The following is a 14380-nucleotide window of genomic DNA, read 5'->3' as shown; positions in this document are numbered from 1 at the left end:
ATCTTGTAGAACAAAATCGTGCGAGAATATATCAGAAACGCACAGTTTTCATGGTTATATTTTATTATTCTATGTTGGTTCTCTTAACTTTCCGCCACGGCTTTATCTGTCAATTCATCAATTTGCCTTAAAGAAATCAGTTCTGCCAACCAACATTTTTCAATACAAAAATCACTAAATTATATTTATGGAAATATTTCATTAATTTCAATGAAAATGCAATGAATTAGAGAAAATAATGTATAATACTCGTAAAGAAGGCTCATTCTACCACTCGTTCATTCCAAAACTCGCCACTTCGTGGCTCGTTTTTGAATTTTGAACTCGTGGAAGAATATCAATGCCTTCTGCACTTGTATTATAAATAACTATTAGACAATATGAATAATTGAAAAAAATAAAACATAACTTGTATATTATATTTTTTGAGTCAACCCCACACTGGTACCTATATGTGAAATCGAATTAAGTGTATCAATTCCGGAGTACATACCTTAATCACAAAAAAAAATCGAAAAAATCTCGACCAACTTCATCTCCTCGGAATTAGGCTATTTGGACAAAATTTAATGCTAAGGTATAATAGGCTTATTAATACTACCTAATTTGCTTCATATTATGGAAATGTGCGTCCATCTAATTAGGGATTCATCAGTTCAAGTAGCTTGATATTTTAACCAACTACTTGATTTGAAAATCAAGCTCGTCGCAAATTACTTGACGCTGGACTTGACCTGATTTGAGATATTTATTGCTTGACTTGATATGAACGTGTCTCTTGGCATATATATTTTTCGGCAACCTCGACAAAATAATCATCTCCAAAGGATAAATACAGTGAGTTCGATATCGATTTCCTTAGTTTCCCGAAGAAATCTTCTGTAGAGCGAGCAAATGAGATGGCTTGGGGTTGTGAAATAGACAAATTTCTGACTGAACCACGTGCTGACATTGCTGAAGATATTTGATGTTTCAGAATGTTGGAAGAGGCACGAAAACATTTTTCCAAATTTGAGCAAAATGGCAACGCCAGCATCTTCATCTCCTGTTGAAAGACAATTTTCCAGAGCAGCTCTGCAGTCTGCTCTGATTGTTACAAAAACTATTTTAGATCCGTGATGGAAAATGTTGTAATCAAACAGTGCTTAAAGGTTTCTCAATATTAAGAGTGAATATTTTTATATTGTTGTTATACTTTATATTGATTCTATTTGTGTTTACATTTTAAAATTATTGGTATTTTTGGTTCTTTTATAAAATAAGTTTTATAAATGAATGCGCGTTTTGCAAAGTTCCTTCTCATTTCATCATATTTTCATTGAAATTCACTCAAAATGAAACTGCTAAAAATCAAGTGACTTGATAGAATGTAAATATAGATAGATTTTTCAAGTAATAAATACTTGACATTGAAAAACTATTACTTGACTCCATTTCAAATCAAGTAGATTGAATATCAAGTAAAGCCGTGAATTTTTAACCTTACAAATTTTCTCGAATTGTATTATAAACAACCTAACAACAGTAGGTAAATGAATAACCTTCTAAAATCCAAAATATCCAAAACACATTTTCTAAATTTTCCGCATCTTCAGGATACGTCCTTGAAACTGTTTCCATAAAAACTTCGTATCCATTCCGCAACACCCAGGAATGAACGTGCTTCCAAACTGGCAACAATCCCTTATCATTACACCGAAACATCGATACAGGCGATTCCAAGAGACAGACGTCCCTGAAATTCAGCTCAGGGTTGAAGGGGAAGCAGTGTGGTGGGGAGCGGCGCTTATGATCGATTTTACGGCACGTGGTGGTGGGGAAAAATATGAATGAATTGACGTCATTGAGGACTGACCCTGCAAACCCCTTACGATCACCTGCTGCTCAGAAACTCCGTCGTATATCACACCCATTCATGAGCATATTTAGTTAATGGAGTGTTATGATCTGTGCCTCATTAAATAATATGGACTCCCTGATAATTTTTTGTGGAGCGTGAACGTGCGTAGTAGGTCCTGTTATGCGAAGATGGTTTCATTGATTAATCTCCTTGTCGCTTCTATTTTTGTTCCTTTTTTGTTAACGACGTCATGAATTTTATATGCCATAACGGATACCGAATTTATAAATAAAAAACTACCCCATACTTCAATGTACGTGGGGGTGAATCACCTGAACTCGTAGCAAATAGAAATTTTCATCTACCCACATGATGGACTTATTTCATGTCATTATTTGAAGGATGAAAGTTTCCAGTGGGCATTCTTTGGGGCATAAATCCCTATTGATCCAAAAATAATGATGTACCGATATAGTAACAGCTAGTTAGTGGAAGTCTATATTTTCTATGAATGAGAAACAATCGAACATAAAATTCTTCGTTCATTAGCTCCCTCTCTCCCATAAAATATAGATGAATATTCATTCATATCTACTAAACTATTAGGGTTAGAAATTTGTAGTATGAAATTTTGTTTCGGTAACGATAAGAGATACATCAAGTCAAGTTGCTTGAGATTTTAACCAACTACTCGACTTGGAAATCAAGCTCGTGACACATTACATACTCGACTGTATTTGAGATATCTTTTGCTTTCATTACATCACTCATAATCATAATATTTCAATAGTTAGTGTTCTTCATTGAATTCTCTTTGTTGAATTCAGCAGCAAATAATTTTGCAAGGAAAACTATTGGTGTACAAATTTGCTTCCGCCGTTTGGAAATAGATGGCTGTAGCGGTAAGTGGTAATCGAAATGAATAGATCGTAGATGTTATACAATAAGTTTACGAATTTGAAAACATAACGCCATCGAAATATTAGTTAACCTTCTTGGTTAAACATGTCAGCTTACGAGCCAAATTCTCGTCATTTGCGGGAGGTTTTAATTTTCTGCTTCAATATGAATATATCTGGCGTTGAGACATCAAATGCTCTCAAATACCTATGGTGAGGTCGTTATTATTAAGAGAACGTGCCTATAGTGGTTTCAACGCTTCAAGAACGGTGATTTTGATTCAAAGACCAGCATGGCGGTGGAAGAAAAGGTTTTCGAAGATACAGAATTGTAGTCATTACTTGATCAAGACTCGTGTCAAACGCAACATAAATCGGCAGGATCATTGGAAGTGACGCAACAAGCCATTTCAAAACGCCTAAAAAGTCATGGGAAACAAGGAAATTGAGTGCCATACTCTTTGAAGCCGAGAGATGTTGAATGGCATTTGTTTGCTTGTGAACAGCTGCTTGCAAGGCAAAGACAGAAGGGATTTCTGCATCGCATTGTGGCTGCTGTTTACAGCAAAACATTACTAGATCCCCTGTTGCGAAAGTAGTCAAGACATACTTGGAAAGGTTGAAATGAGAAGTCCTACCCCACCCGCCTAATTCTCCAGACGTTGCTCCCTCGGACTATCACTTGTTTCGATCAATGGTTACGGCCTGGCTGACCAGGACTTCCGGTCATATGAAGAAGTAGAAAAATTGTATCTATTCGTGGATCGCTTCAACAGATAATCAGTTTTTCCAAAGCGGGATTCGTATGTGCCCGATTGCCCGAAAGATGGGAGAAAGTAGAGATCAGTGATGGGCAATACTTGGAATCATAAAGGGATAACCAGTTTTTCACAATAAATCCACGAATTTCGGAAAAGAAAGCGGAAGCAAAGTTGTACGACTATGTAAAAATGTTCTTCTGATAGCTAAGGGACAGTCGAATTGTCCTTAATAGAAGTATAAGTTATTATTATCAATGAAAATAATGTGGAATATTTTTCATGAAATTTTTATTTGGTGAGGGGCCATTGTGCTGAAGTAAAATTGTTTGTGTGATATATTTTCTGTAACTAGAGTCTAAATAATAAAGACCTTTATTATTATTATTATCTTCGTTGAAGTTTTTCATTATTCACGAGATAATCTGCGTAATCGAATATTTCTCTGATATAAAAATAGCAGTGACGTCATCCCCTAGATATGAATTCCCTTGTAGATTGATGGTGACGAAAGCAAAAGTATTATTCAATTCAGAACAAAACAAAGTGTCGCTTTTATGAAAGAAGATGAAAAAGATACATCTTCTCAACTAAAATTACAAATGATGCAATGGAATGTGAAATCAAATTATTAAGTTTGAAATTTTTGCTGAGAAATTACGTCAAATCCGGTTTCTTATCAATCTGCATCATGTCAACACCGAAAACCGAACACAAATACAACACAGTTAACACTATTCCGTATCAGGTATCTGGAGTAATAACCAGAAATAACAAGCTTCATCCTATTTCCTTACAGAGTAATTGAAGAAATACAAGGATGACGTATCAACAAGCGTTGGCGAAATGTGGGCTTAATCAGGTGTGATGCAAAATACGTAGAGGACAGGCTTTACAGTTATTCCATTCAGTAGTTCCTAAAATGGTATTTCAAACTAGACGGCAAATTCAATTTCGAATTATATTCTTTAGAGGCAGGCGCCTAGTTTAACGTGGGATGATTTTTAATAAACTATTCGCTGTCGATTTTTCAGTCAAACTGATTAATCCATACCAATGGATAAAAATGGAATATCGACAAAGGTCGGAATATTTGCTATTAGGCAAATATTCCAATTAGTCGCTGTCAAAATCGGAGGAGTAGGGGAAAATGGCATAAGTATAATATACCTACTGGATAAAGGTATCTATATTGATGATGGACACATCAATTTGACTTTTCTAAGTAGGGATAAGTAATGTATATTATTAGCTCATGATAATACCAATTTGACTTTTCAAATTAATATGTCAGTAGATACTGATGTTCGGACTTTTTTCCCTTTTTCAATGATTTTAACATGCTTCAAATATTTAGACAGTTTACTATTTACTATTTAAATTTTTGAATTGATTTTAGCATCAGAAATCCTATTGCTGAATTCATATCAATATATTCACATTATGAGAAAATAGTAAATAATTTATCGTCTACAAATTCCAATAACCGTGTAAAAGTACTTTTATCTGAAATAATATCTTTATCTATATCGATTTGAATTTTATCATAAATCGATCATGGATCTATCATTCATTCAATACATTTCCTTTGAAATTTTATGAAAAAAATTCTACCTATATCCTTCTCAAAATTCCCCCAGAAGTGTCAAATTTTAAATCCAATAACTTAATTTTCATGACAACAATATCCTTAACCTAACTGAATTACAAAAGAAATGACTATTGTAAGAACAATCAGATGACTCAATAGAGTTGCACAATAATTTGAATGAATGTTTTCAACTGGTTTGTTGGTTTTTGAATACTGGTTTGTTTCCATCCATTCACGCGAATCAAAATATTTAAATTTCTCAGTAAATCTAACTAAGAATTGAGAGAGCTCAATTGCAACGTAAAATGCGGATGCAAGTAGGTATTATTGTTCGTGAGAACTGAATGCCATATTCCCAAAATATTTGATTTATTGTATATTTTTCTTAATTTCTTATTGTCTCTCGCAAGCGTATAAATGTTAATTTGAGGCGAAGAAATCAAGAAATATTATTTAAGAACAATTGTATTTCCTCGATATGACTAACTTACTTCCTAATCCAAAACGAGTACTTGGATACAAAACTCAAGAGTATCGAAATCAATTCAAAAATCGAGTTTGATTTTGTTGAAATTTTGTGTGGGGTATAAGGGTTGGAACCTTTATACCTTCAATAGAAATTTCAGTTCTTTCGGATATACGATGCGTATTTCATATAGGCAAAATAGAAGCTCCCTGCAGGTAATGCTGTTGCAAGACAAAAAAATAATGGTTGTTTTCTATGGTTTGGTAGTTGAGAATTTCAAACTGTGTTTGGCAATTCTCCATGAATCATTTAACGCAAAGATGATTGAGCCCTTCGTCCATTTTACAGTCAACAGTCTAGTGAGCAAGCAATTCTTTCAGTTATTGATCGTTTTCGCACTAATTTCATTCTTATCGATTCGAAACCATCAACAAGTCAAAGACATGTGCGTACCGCAGAGAATTTTACTGCTATAGCGTGAAGAGTTGAAGAATAAGCCGGAATGTAGAAACGTCGCCGTTCTCAACTTGTTGGCCTTTGTCCTTCGATTTCGTAAAAAAAAATTTTGTTCTCAAAAATTAACCAGATAAACATCAACGACATTTGGTTTTAATAATGTGCAACTTGCCATACATCGCGCTTGACCATCAATTCATTGCAAAATCAATTTGATGACAAGTGGTGAGAAGTGGTCGTATTAACTGGCCCCTGTTTTCGTGTTATTCAACGCCTCTCGATTACTTTTTATGGGGCTATGTTAAGTAATTGGTTGATACCGACAAATTTTTGATTGGAGGCCACCATTGATGCTACACGCTCAGAATTAGTGGAAGAAGTAGCGATATTTAAAAAAAATTGCCATGACTATATCTGACAGATTATAATCATAAAAAAAACATTCTTCTGTCCCGTATTATTATCAGTTCTCAAGCTCTTACCAGCACATCAATTATAATGTAACAACCGTTGGCACAGTTTATTTAAAGAGGAGGACGTATGTCCTATATATCTGAAATTTTCTTATAAATAATCTCAACGATCCTTTTACGTATCTCCGAACAAAATTGATATTATGCTCAAGTTTTTTCCTACCTGATGCAGAGGATCCAGCGAACCACAAAGCAACCAAATCGTCAACAGTACTAGAGGTTGGCAATACTGGTGCATGTTGGTGCTGGTGAAAATGTGGCTGGTGATGGTGTCCTCCATAACCACCATGATAATGATAAACAGCGGGTGGATGTACGTAGCTTGAAGGCTCTCCACCACCTCGACCTCTACTTCCGCTATCCAAAAGAAGCTGTTGGACCTGTAAAATGTCGACAAATTCCTCCTCCGCCGATGACAACCCAGGTCTTCTTGGCTGAGCTGATACTGGAGGCCAGTGACGTGACGTTCCCTCGCCTGTTGTGCTATCCTCGCTTTCCCGATGCATCGTCAACATGGTCAACATCTTGATAAAAGTAACACCTGGAGATGAAGAAAGGGTATTTAGCTTGGTATATACTATGCTGGCTATATAGCCAGCAGAGAACTGAAGAGAGGTGAAATCGTTTCAAGGTGAAGGGGGCATATGACGCTAGGTCTTCAACACTGTTTGATACATTGCATTGTGGTTAAGAGGGATTACCACCATGTGGTTTTACGCGTATCAATCAAACTTTGGTACCCATGCATTTTCCTTTTGGCGCTCCTGCGATGACCAAACTTCGTATGGTGTACGAAGTTAAATATTCACTTCATCTTCTTTCTTTTTTCGAAACAAATAAATAGAGGGCAATACTGTATGTACACTTCCACTCGAAGTTATGGTTTTACCTCTTTTGTAATCATTTTTGGTAGTTTTTTTCACAAATATTTTAAAAATACACCAGTGCTTTGTACAAAATTAATATCATCGATTTTTTCGCGAAAAGTTACCAAATTATTTTTTTTTTATTCGCAAAATGAAAATATTTACTTTTTTCCATGTAGTTTATTTTTTGAAGATATTAAGTGAAAACTTCATAAAAATCAAAGATTCGTGAGAAAAAATATCTCTAATTTGGTTTTGAAGCGAGCAACTACGAGGTAGTGTTCCATCTTAACTTTATAACTCGAAACAGTCTGGGTGGAAAAATATATATGAAAAATTAACGACTTCCACATTATCATGTTGAAAAAACTGAGGCTAGCGAAATAGTTATTACGTCTTTTCAAACATAGTTTCCTTGAGGTCGATTAAGAGAAGCAAACTGCTATTTTTCAGTATTCTTATCGTTCAAGGTTAAGCACATTCTTTGATACAAGAATGACCTTATACGGGTACATCATGTGCATCTTGAACAATGCAGAAAATGAAAGCTTGGAATTTTTTTTGTGCAACAGTTTTGTTGTCAATGTTTGTCATGTTCCTCGACCTCTGCAAGACCTCTCAGAAGCTTTGAGTTTGTAAGTCTGCAAATGGACAATATATTCTTAGAACGAGTTGAATTACTCGTCATCAAATCAACATGAAAGATAATATTTGATAGAATATTATCATTTATGGAATATGTATATTTATCTAAGAAATCGGAAATGTACATTCATTGAATCAATACCAATATTACCGAAATATGCTAGGAAACAATTGAGGAAATAACACCCATGTTCTTCAGCTGATTTTATATCACTGAAAGTTTTATGGTCTATCCAAATTACTGCAAATGAGCGAAGCTTTTCTTGTCGAAAATATTAGAACCTTTATAAGACATATTTAGGAAAGAGATTATTGGGTCTCCTATATGTTTGAGAGTTGCAGGTTACAGTTCTCTAGAAAAACTGATATCGGAAACTTCCATTATCCTAAGAGAAAGATGTAAAATTTATTTAATAATGCTTTATTATAGGGCGATTACACTTTGATAAATACTGTTTGATATTTTGCCAGAAGACAGCAGAGTTATCATCTTCCATAAAGCTGCTATTGTAAGGGAACATTCGTTTGATTATTAAAGATGAGGAAGGGATTTATGTGGAGACAAGAGCCCTTGAACGCGCGTATTCATGTCCCAATTGCGTCCTTGGAGACCAAGGAACTTTATATTGAAATGAGATTCATTGGTCACATACTTGAACGAACGAGAGTTCGAAAGCTCCTGGTTTTACGTTATTGCTTTCGTCATTTGAAACTATCGAAAGGATATTCCTTTAAGATTTCAGCTTTGGGGGGAGGGGTGGGTTCATGAATGACTATTCCTCTGAAGAATTTGGGGGGATCATACAAGTGTGCTCATATTATTAAAAACAAGTGTTGGTTGTTGTGAGGTGTTTGAATGGGGTAACATCTGGTTTTGAATGCAATTTTTTTTTTCGCAATGCTTCTATTCATATTCTGCAAATTCAGACGAAAATTATCATTATTGTTCGGATTGCGACTTTTCGGCATTTTTCTGACAAAATTTTATTTGAGGATACTGATTTTTTGTTTTGTTCATCAAAATAAAATAATTCGAATTGATATGCTATTTTCTGAACAGAAAAAATTGACGTACAGATTTTTAAGGTTCCAGAAATTTTTTTGGGTAGCATATCCGATTTATTTTGAGATTGATTTATGATTGGTATTATTATAATATTAAATTTATCCAAAGTAATATTTTAATATTTTTGTTATTATGTAATCTTATAGTGTGCTTTGACTTTGGCAGAGTTATTATGTCATAATTACAATCTACTCTCACAAATTTTGATGTTGTAATTCATATTCAGATTCAGATATACTGTCGCACATTGTTTTCGACTTCATTCCAGGTTAGAATCTCAAAAATTGTTGATTGTATTGAAGGATTTAATTCAAATTGAATAGATAATTTCAACAAACATCAAAAATGCAGTTTTACACTGAAGAAAGAGAGAAATTGATTTTCATTCTAACAAATATATGAATGATTTATCAACTGAACTAGTTAAATGAGAACAATAGGTACTTGTGTAATGGTTTGTTATGCAGGTATATTTTTATGTTCTCATTTACTTTCTTATTCTTTTAACGCTTATGTAGCGTTGCTTTTAGATATCTACTACATATGTGAGTTTATTTGCAGATCCATCAAGTGAAAGAATTTACATTCCGTCAAATCCATATCGTATTTTGACATTCAGTGACGAGTAAATTCGGAAAGAAGTTAGGAAATAGTTATTTATAATACAAGTGCAGAAGGCATTGATATTCTTCCACGAGTTCAAAATTCAAAAACGAGCCACGAAGTGGCGAGTTTTGGAATGAACGAGTGGAAGAATGAGCCTTCTGTACGAGTATTATACATTATTTTCTCTAATTCATTGCATTTTCATTGAAATTAATGAAATATTTCCATAAATATAATTTAGTGATTTTTGTATTGAAAAATGTTGGTTGGCAGAACTGATTTCTTCAAGGCAAATTGATGAAATGACAGATAAAGCCGTGGCGGAAAGTTCAGAGAACCAACATAGAATAATAAAATATAACCATGAAAACTGTGCGTTTCTGATATATTCTCGCACGATTTTGTTCTACAAGATGTGGAAGAATGAACGGAATAACCACAGAATTAGAGAAAAATTATTTAGGGTATTGTAAAATGTTTGAAATGTAGTGATTTCCACGAAAATGGAGTCGCATACAATATTCAAATTAGTTGACACTTCAGAAATCCTTCAATTAAAGGACCAAATTACTTCTTTCGATCAGATGACTCATAATCATACCGATATGTTATTGAAAATAGCAACGGGAAGTAGATATCTATGGAAATGAGAGAGGTAGCTGCTGCTTTTCGCAATGAAGTGATAAAGCTTTGATTAACAATTGTGAAGTGAAATTTACATAATAATTTTTGGGTTTGAATTGGACCAAATTGAAAAAAAAATGGGAAAACAATGAATTGAAGGCAGGAGATTTCGAGCGCTAATTCATTCAGTTGCCAATGGTACCCTTGGAGACCACATAACTTTACATAGGTATAGCAGGGGATGTAATTATCGTATAAGTGAACGAGCGCTTGAAAGCTCCAGACTTCACGTCAGTACTTTTCTAATCCGTTTTATATTTTGTTGGAAATTTTAAATCTATTTAACATGCAAAAATCGGTGGAATCTATTGTTACGGAAATATTGGATATTTATTTTCCAATATTCTTCTTAAATTTTGTATGGTTAGGTTTAATTATTCAGCTCGAAATTAAAAAAAAAAGCTTGAAAATGTTATGTTGAATCTGCATGTATAATCTCATTTCCATCATTTTTGTGGTAACGGAAGATTTAGCCCTTTTTGTCTATAAAGATTTTTTGATAATTAGCTGGTTCTACTTGAGCGATCGACATAAAATATCATATGGAGCTTGAATTTGTTGCTTCACATTTTAATTCAATACGATATTTTATTTCTAGTTTTGAAAATATCGGGAACAAAAATTCGATCAGCCATATTCACGGAAACTCAGATTTCATCAATTAACGAACTCAAACGCGGCATTCGAAATCCTAACCTTGTCTGAAAATGTGTAGGTTTGTACCTCGGTTTGTACTTTGGATAGTATTTACGAAAATCTTCTGGTCGGAAGGACAGAATCGAGTTTGAGGCCATATTCAAATTCGTATTCGTCATCAGTGTGTCGATTCTTTTCGTTTAAGACCATTCCCGGCTCAAAATTAAAAATTCATAGACATTTTGATGAAACCATAGAGGAATTTGTTCAAGAAACAAGCAGTCAGTAAAAAAAAAGTAGGCTTAGAATCATAAAGAAATCTTATATTGGGTAAAGGTGAATAAATTTGCTGCTACACTTGAAACTATACCCAATTTTAAATACATGACAGAAGAAATAAAAGTTACTATACTATAATACGCATATTATTGGCATAAATCGTCATAAGCTCATTGAGAGGTTATATTGTCATACGCTATTGGAGGTTAGATTAGGAATGTCATAAGTTACTCCATTGATTCCGTGTCCAAAGGCTACGATGATTGAATCAGTTCATGAAATATCTCTATACTAAAATTTTACCACTTTATTCTCAAACTCTTTAGGAAAAAGTATCTCATTCATGAATGATTTTGGTATCAAACAGAGTTGATTACCAGCTGTTATACCATCAGAGTCATAGAGGAAATGGCACCTATCTTACCTCAACAACCTGTCGATGGCAACGACAGCGGCTTTCCCTCTTGCCATACCACAAGGCACAGAACACAGAACCGAACAACCACAGAAATCAACCACAGATCCGGCTCGGCCTCCACGTACACCACATCGGCACAAACTTGAGATGAGGGTAACGCGTCGCGGTGCAAAAAACGGCAACGGCACCGTCGACGCCGGCACTTGAATGAACCAACCAACGCGGCCTACCGCGATTCAAACGAGGCACCATTTACCCGCGGCTCACTTCTCCAAAGGTTTTCGAGCACCACGCCAACACGCGTCCACCAGACGCCTCCACAGAAAATAGTCGTCAAAGAACGGTGACGTCACGGCGTTCGTCGTCATGGATCCCCTCGTCAAGGTGGATCTCTACAAAGCTGGGCTCCAGGTCGTGGTCCGTGTTTCTCTGCAAAATCTGAGATTTCGTGAGTGTCGCGATCCATGCCACGTTGCCGACAGTTTATCATTTTCCGAGGGTTGTGTGGGTGGCTGTGAATGAAGTTTTAGACCTATCCGAAATTGAAACGGTGCGTTGGAGTTTTTGATTCATCTCTCTGGACAGTTGTATTATAGGGCTTGGCTTATGTTGCTACGAAGGGCTTAGGTGGGAGATGAGGAATGGCTTGGTTCAACAAAGGCATCATTTTTATTCTGTCCCTTATTATTCCTGCTTATATTTCATCGGTCTCATGTTGTTCGGGAAATTAGAAGGAGTACTGAAACTCGAATAATCGATTACAGAAAATGTACGGATTTTTTTATGTGCCTCTTTATACAAGGTGTTCCCAAATTGGAGGTTGAAACGAAATGTTTTCGAAATAGAGGGTGTTAAAACTTTTTGCTCATAGCACCTTTCTTCAGATTTCCAATCGCATGATGAAAACTTCAAGTTTTCATCATGTGATATCCTAATTTTGAATGGAAATCTACATGGTGATTTTTTGTTTCTGGAGCAGTGCCTGCTTTTTTCCTCCAGAACTTTTTTTTGGTGGATAGCTGGTAGTTTAGAGAAATGTATAAAGAAAATTTGGCCCAGTACTATACCTTTTGGTCTCCTGTAGTTTTATCGTATCTGCTATAGATTTCGAGAAAAAACCATTCTCTAGTAATCCTCAGGAAAATCCGAATTATTATGAAGTTAGTAAACTGTGATGAATAAATGAAAATAAATGAATAGCAAAGAATCATGAAGATTCGATAAACTGGTAAAATCATCACAAAAAAATAGTTTGTAGTCCTGCATCTCGAAAACAAAGAGTTTGCGGGCTCATGTTAATAGACTTTTTGTTCTCAAAATTATCCAACAAATTTCTCATTTTCCTTTGTAGGTTCAATTTCGGAACAAACTGCAATCAAATACATATTTTAAAACCTGAAACAGCCCGTTATAGGTAAACGAAACACAAAATATGTATAATTACAGAGGACAAAATATGATTAATCAATTGTTCCGTCATCCAAATGGATTTTTTTAATCGCATTTTAATACTCGTCATGGATTCATTTTGAGCACTCATTCCCTCCTGAACAGATTGTTGATAATGTCTGTAATTTTGGAATGTTGAGCCTGATGGGATGGTCTCAAACGATAAACGATGCATCCATCCGTAATCACAATAACTCTCGAACGGAAAGATCTAGAAACTCGACATTTTCAGGGTAAGGTTAGATCTCAATCCGAACAGGCGTTCCAAAAAATATAACTGTTCGAAATTAAGTATTCCTACTACAGTGTTTCAAAAGTATAACTTTCCACACGCATCGACGTTATGGAAAGTAGTACTTTTCCAAATTCGTGCGGAAAAAAGCCCTGCTAATCACTTTCCGCACGCATATGCATGCAGAAAGTGAATAGGGTTTTTCCGCACGCAAATATAAAACAGTCGCATCAATCAAAAAATTTTGACATGTCTCTATGCGCCAATCATAAAATTCAATCGTTTCTCTATGCAGCTGAGCGCACAAAAATATAATTTCTTATAACGTCAGTTGGTATCAAGACGAAAACTCTCCATGAAAGTTTTCCATTTACGCTTGTAGGAAAACTATTGTTCCTAATTCATGTGGAAAGTACCTTTTCCGCACTCGACAGCTTGACAACTGCAGTTTCTTGCGGAAAAGTATCACTTTCCACACTTGTTAGGAAAATAACTATTTCCTAATACGAGCATCTATGTTTTTTAATGTATCCTAATTTCAAAACGACAAATTTGATCGAGATGAAAATTTCAAGCCTCGTGCAAAATTTCGTGGTGAATGTCTGATCAGAACCAAGGAAAATTAAAGAAGAGTATTGAAAAAAAGCTTGATTTTTTTAGTGACAACAAATCAGACTGAGTTGAGAATTTGTTTTATCAAAAAAAAAACGAGGAAAGCGCTGACGTGAATGCCAAGAGCCTTTTAGCGCTCGCTCATGTGCCATATGCGCGCTTGGAGACCACAGAACATTCAAGACAAAGACCGAGGAGGCGAAAAGTCGATGAACATTCCAAAATTCAACAAAAATTTCAGGGAAAAAATTGTCTCCTAAAAATTTTCATTGATGGAAGGAGACTTTTTCAACAACATTTCTAAATAATTATTTATTAGAGAATGGAAAATTTTCTTGAGAATGAAATGAGAGCTCCATCTTGATATTTCTCGACAAAATAAGTTTGTAAAGTCGATATATTAG

The 14380-nt window shown here is 34.9% G+C and overlaps 1 protein-coding gene across 2 annotated transcripts in view; it reads right to left on the bottom strand.

Annotated features, from left to right (window-relative positions):
- LOC123674718 (early growth response protein 2b) overlaps positions 1 to 12107 on the bottom strand; it is a 37504-nt gene extending 25397 nt beyond the window's left edge. The window contains exons 1-2 of one of the 2 annotated variants that reach the window (XM_045609714.1): positions 11690 to 12107; positions 6647 to 7024 (exon numbers count right to left, since the gene is read on the bottom strand). In XM_045609714.1, the coding sequence (XP_045465670.1) occupies positions 6647 to 7007 (361 nt within the window). In that variant the 5' untranslated portion in view covers positions 7008 to 7024; positions 11690 to 12107. The remainder of the gene's footprint in view (positions 1 to 6646; positions 7025 to 11689) is intronic. The other variant, XM_045609713.1, reaches the window with a different exon arrangement.
- Between the last annotated feature and the right edge of the window lie 2273 nt (positions 12108 to 14380).

This window comes from Harmonia axyridis, chromosome 3 (assembly GCF_914767665.1).
Source record: "Harmonia axyridis chromosome 3, icHarAxyr1.1, whole genome shotgun sequence".
In the NCBI taxonomy this organism is placed as follows: Eukaryota; Metazoa; Arthropoda; class Insecta; order Coleoptera; family Coccinellidae; genus Harmonia; species Harmonia axyridis.
This window is presented reverse-complemented; position numbering and strand designations above follow the sequence as displayed.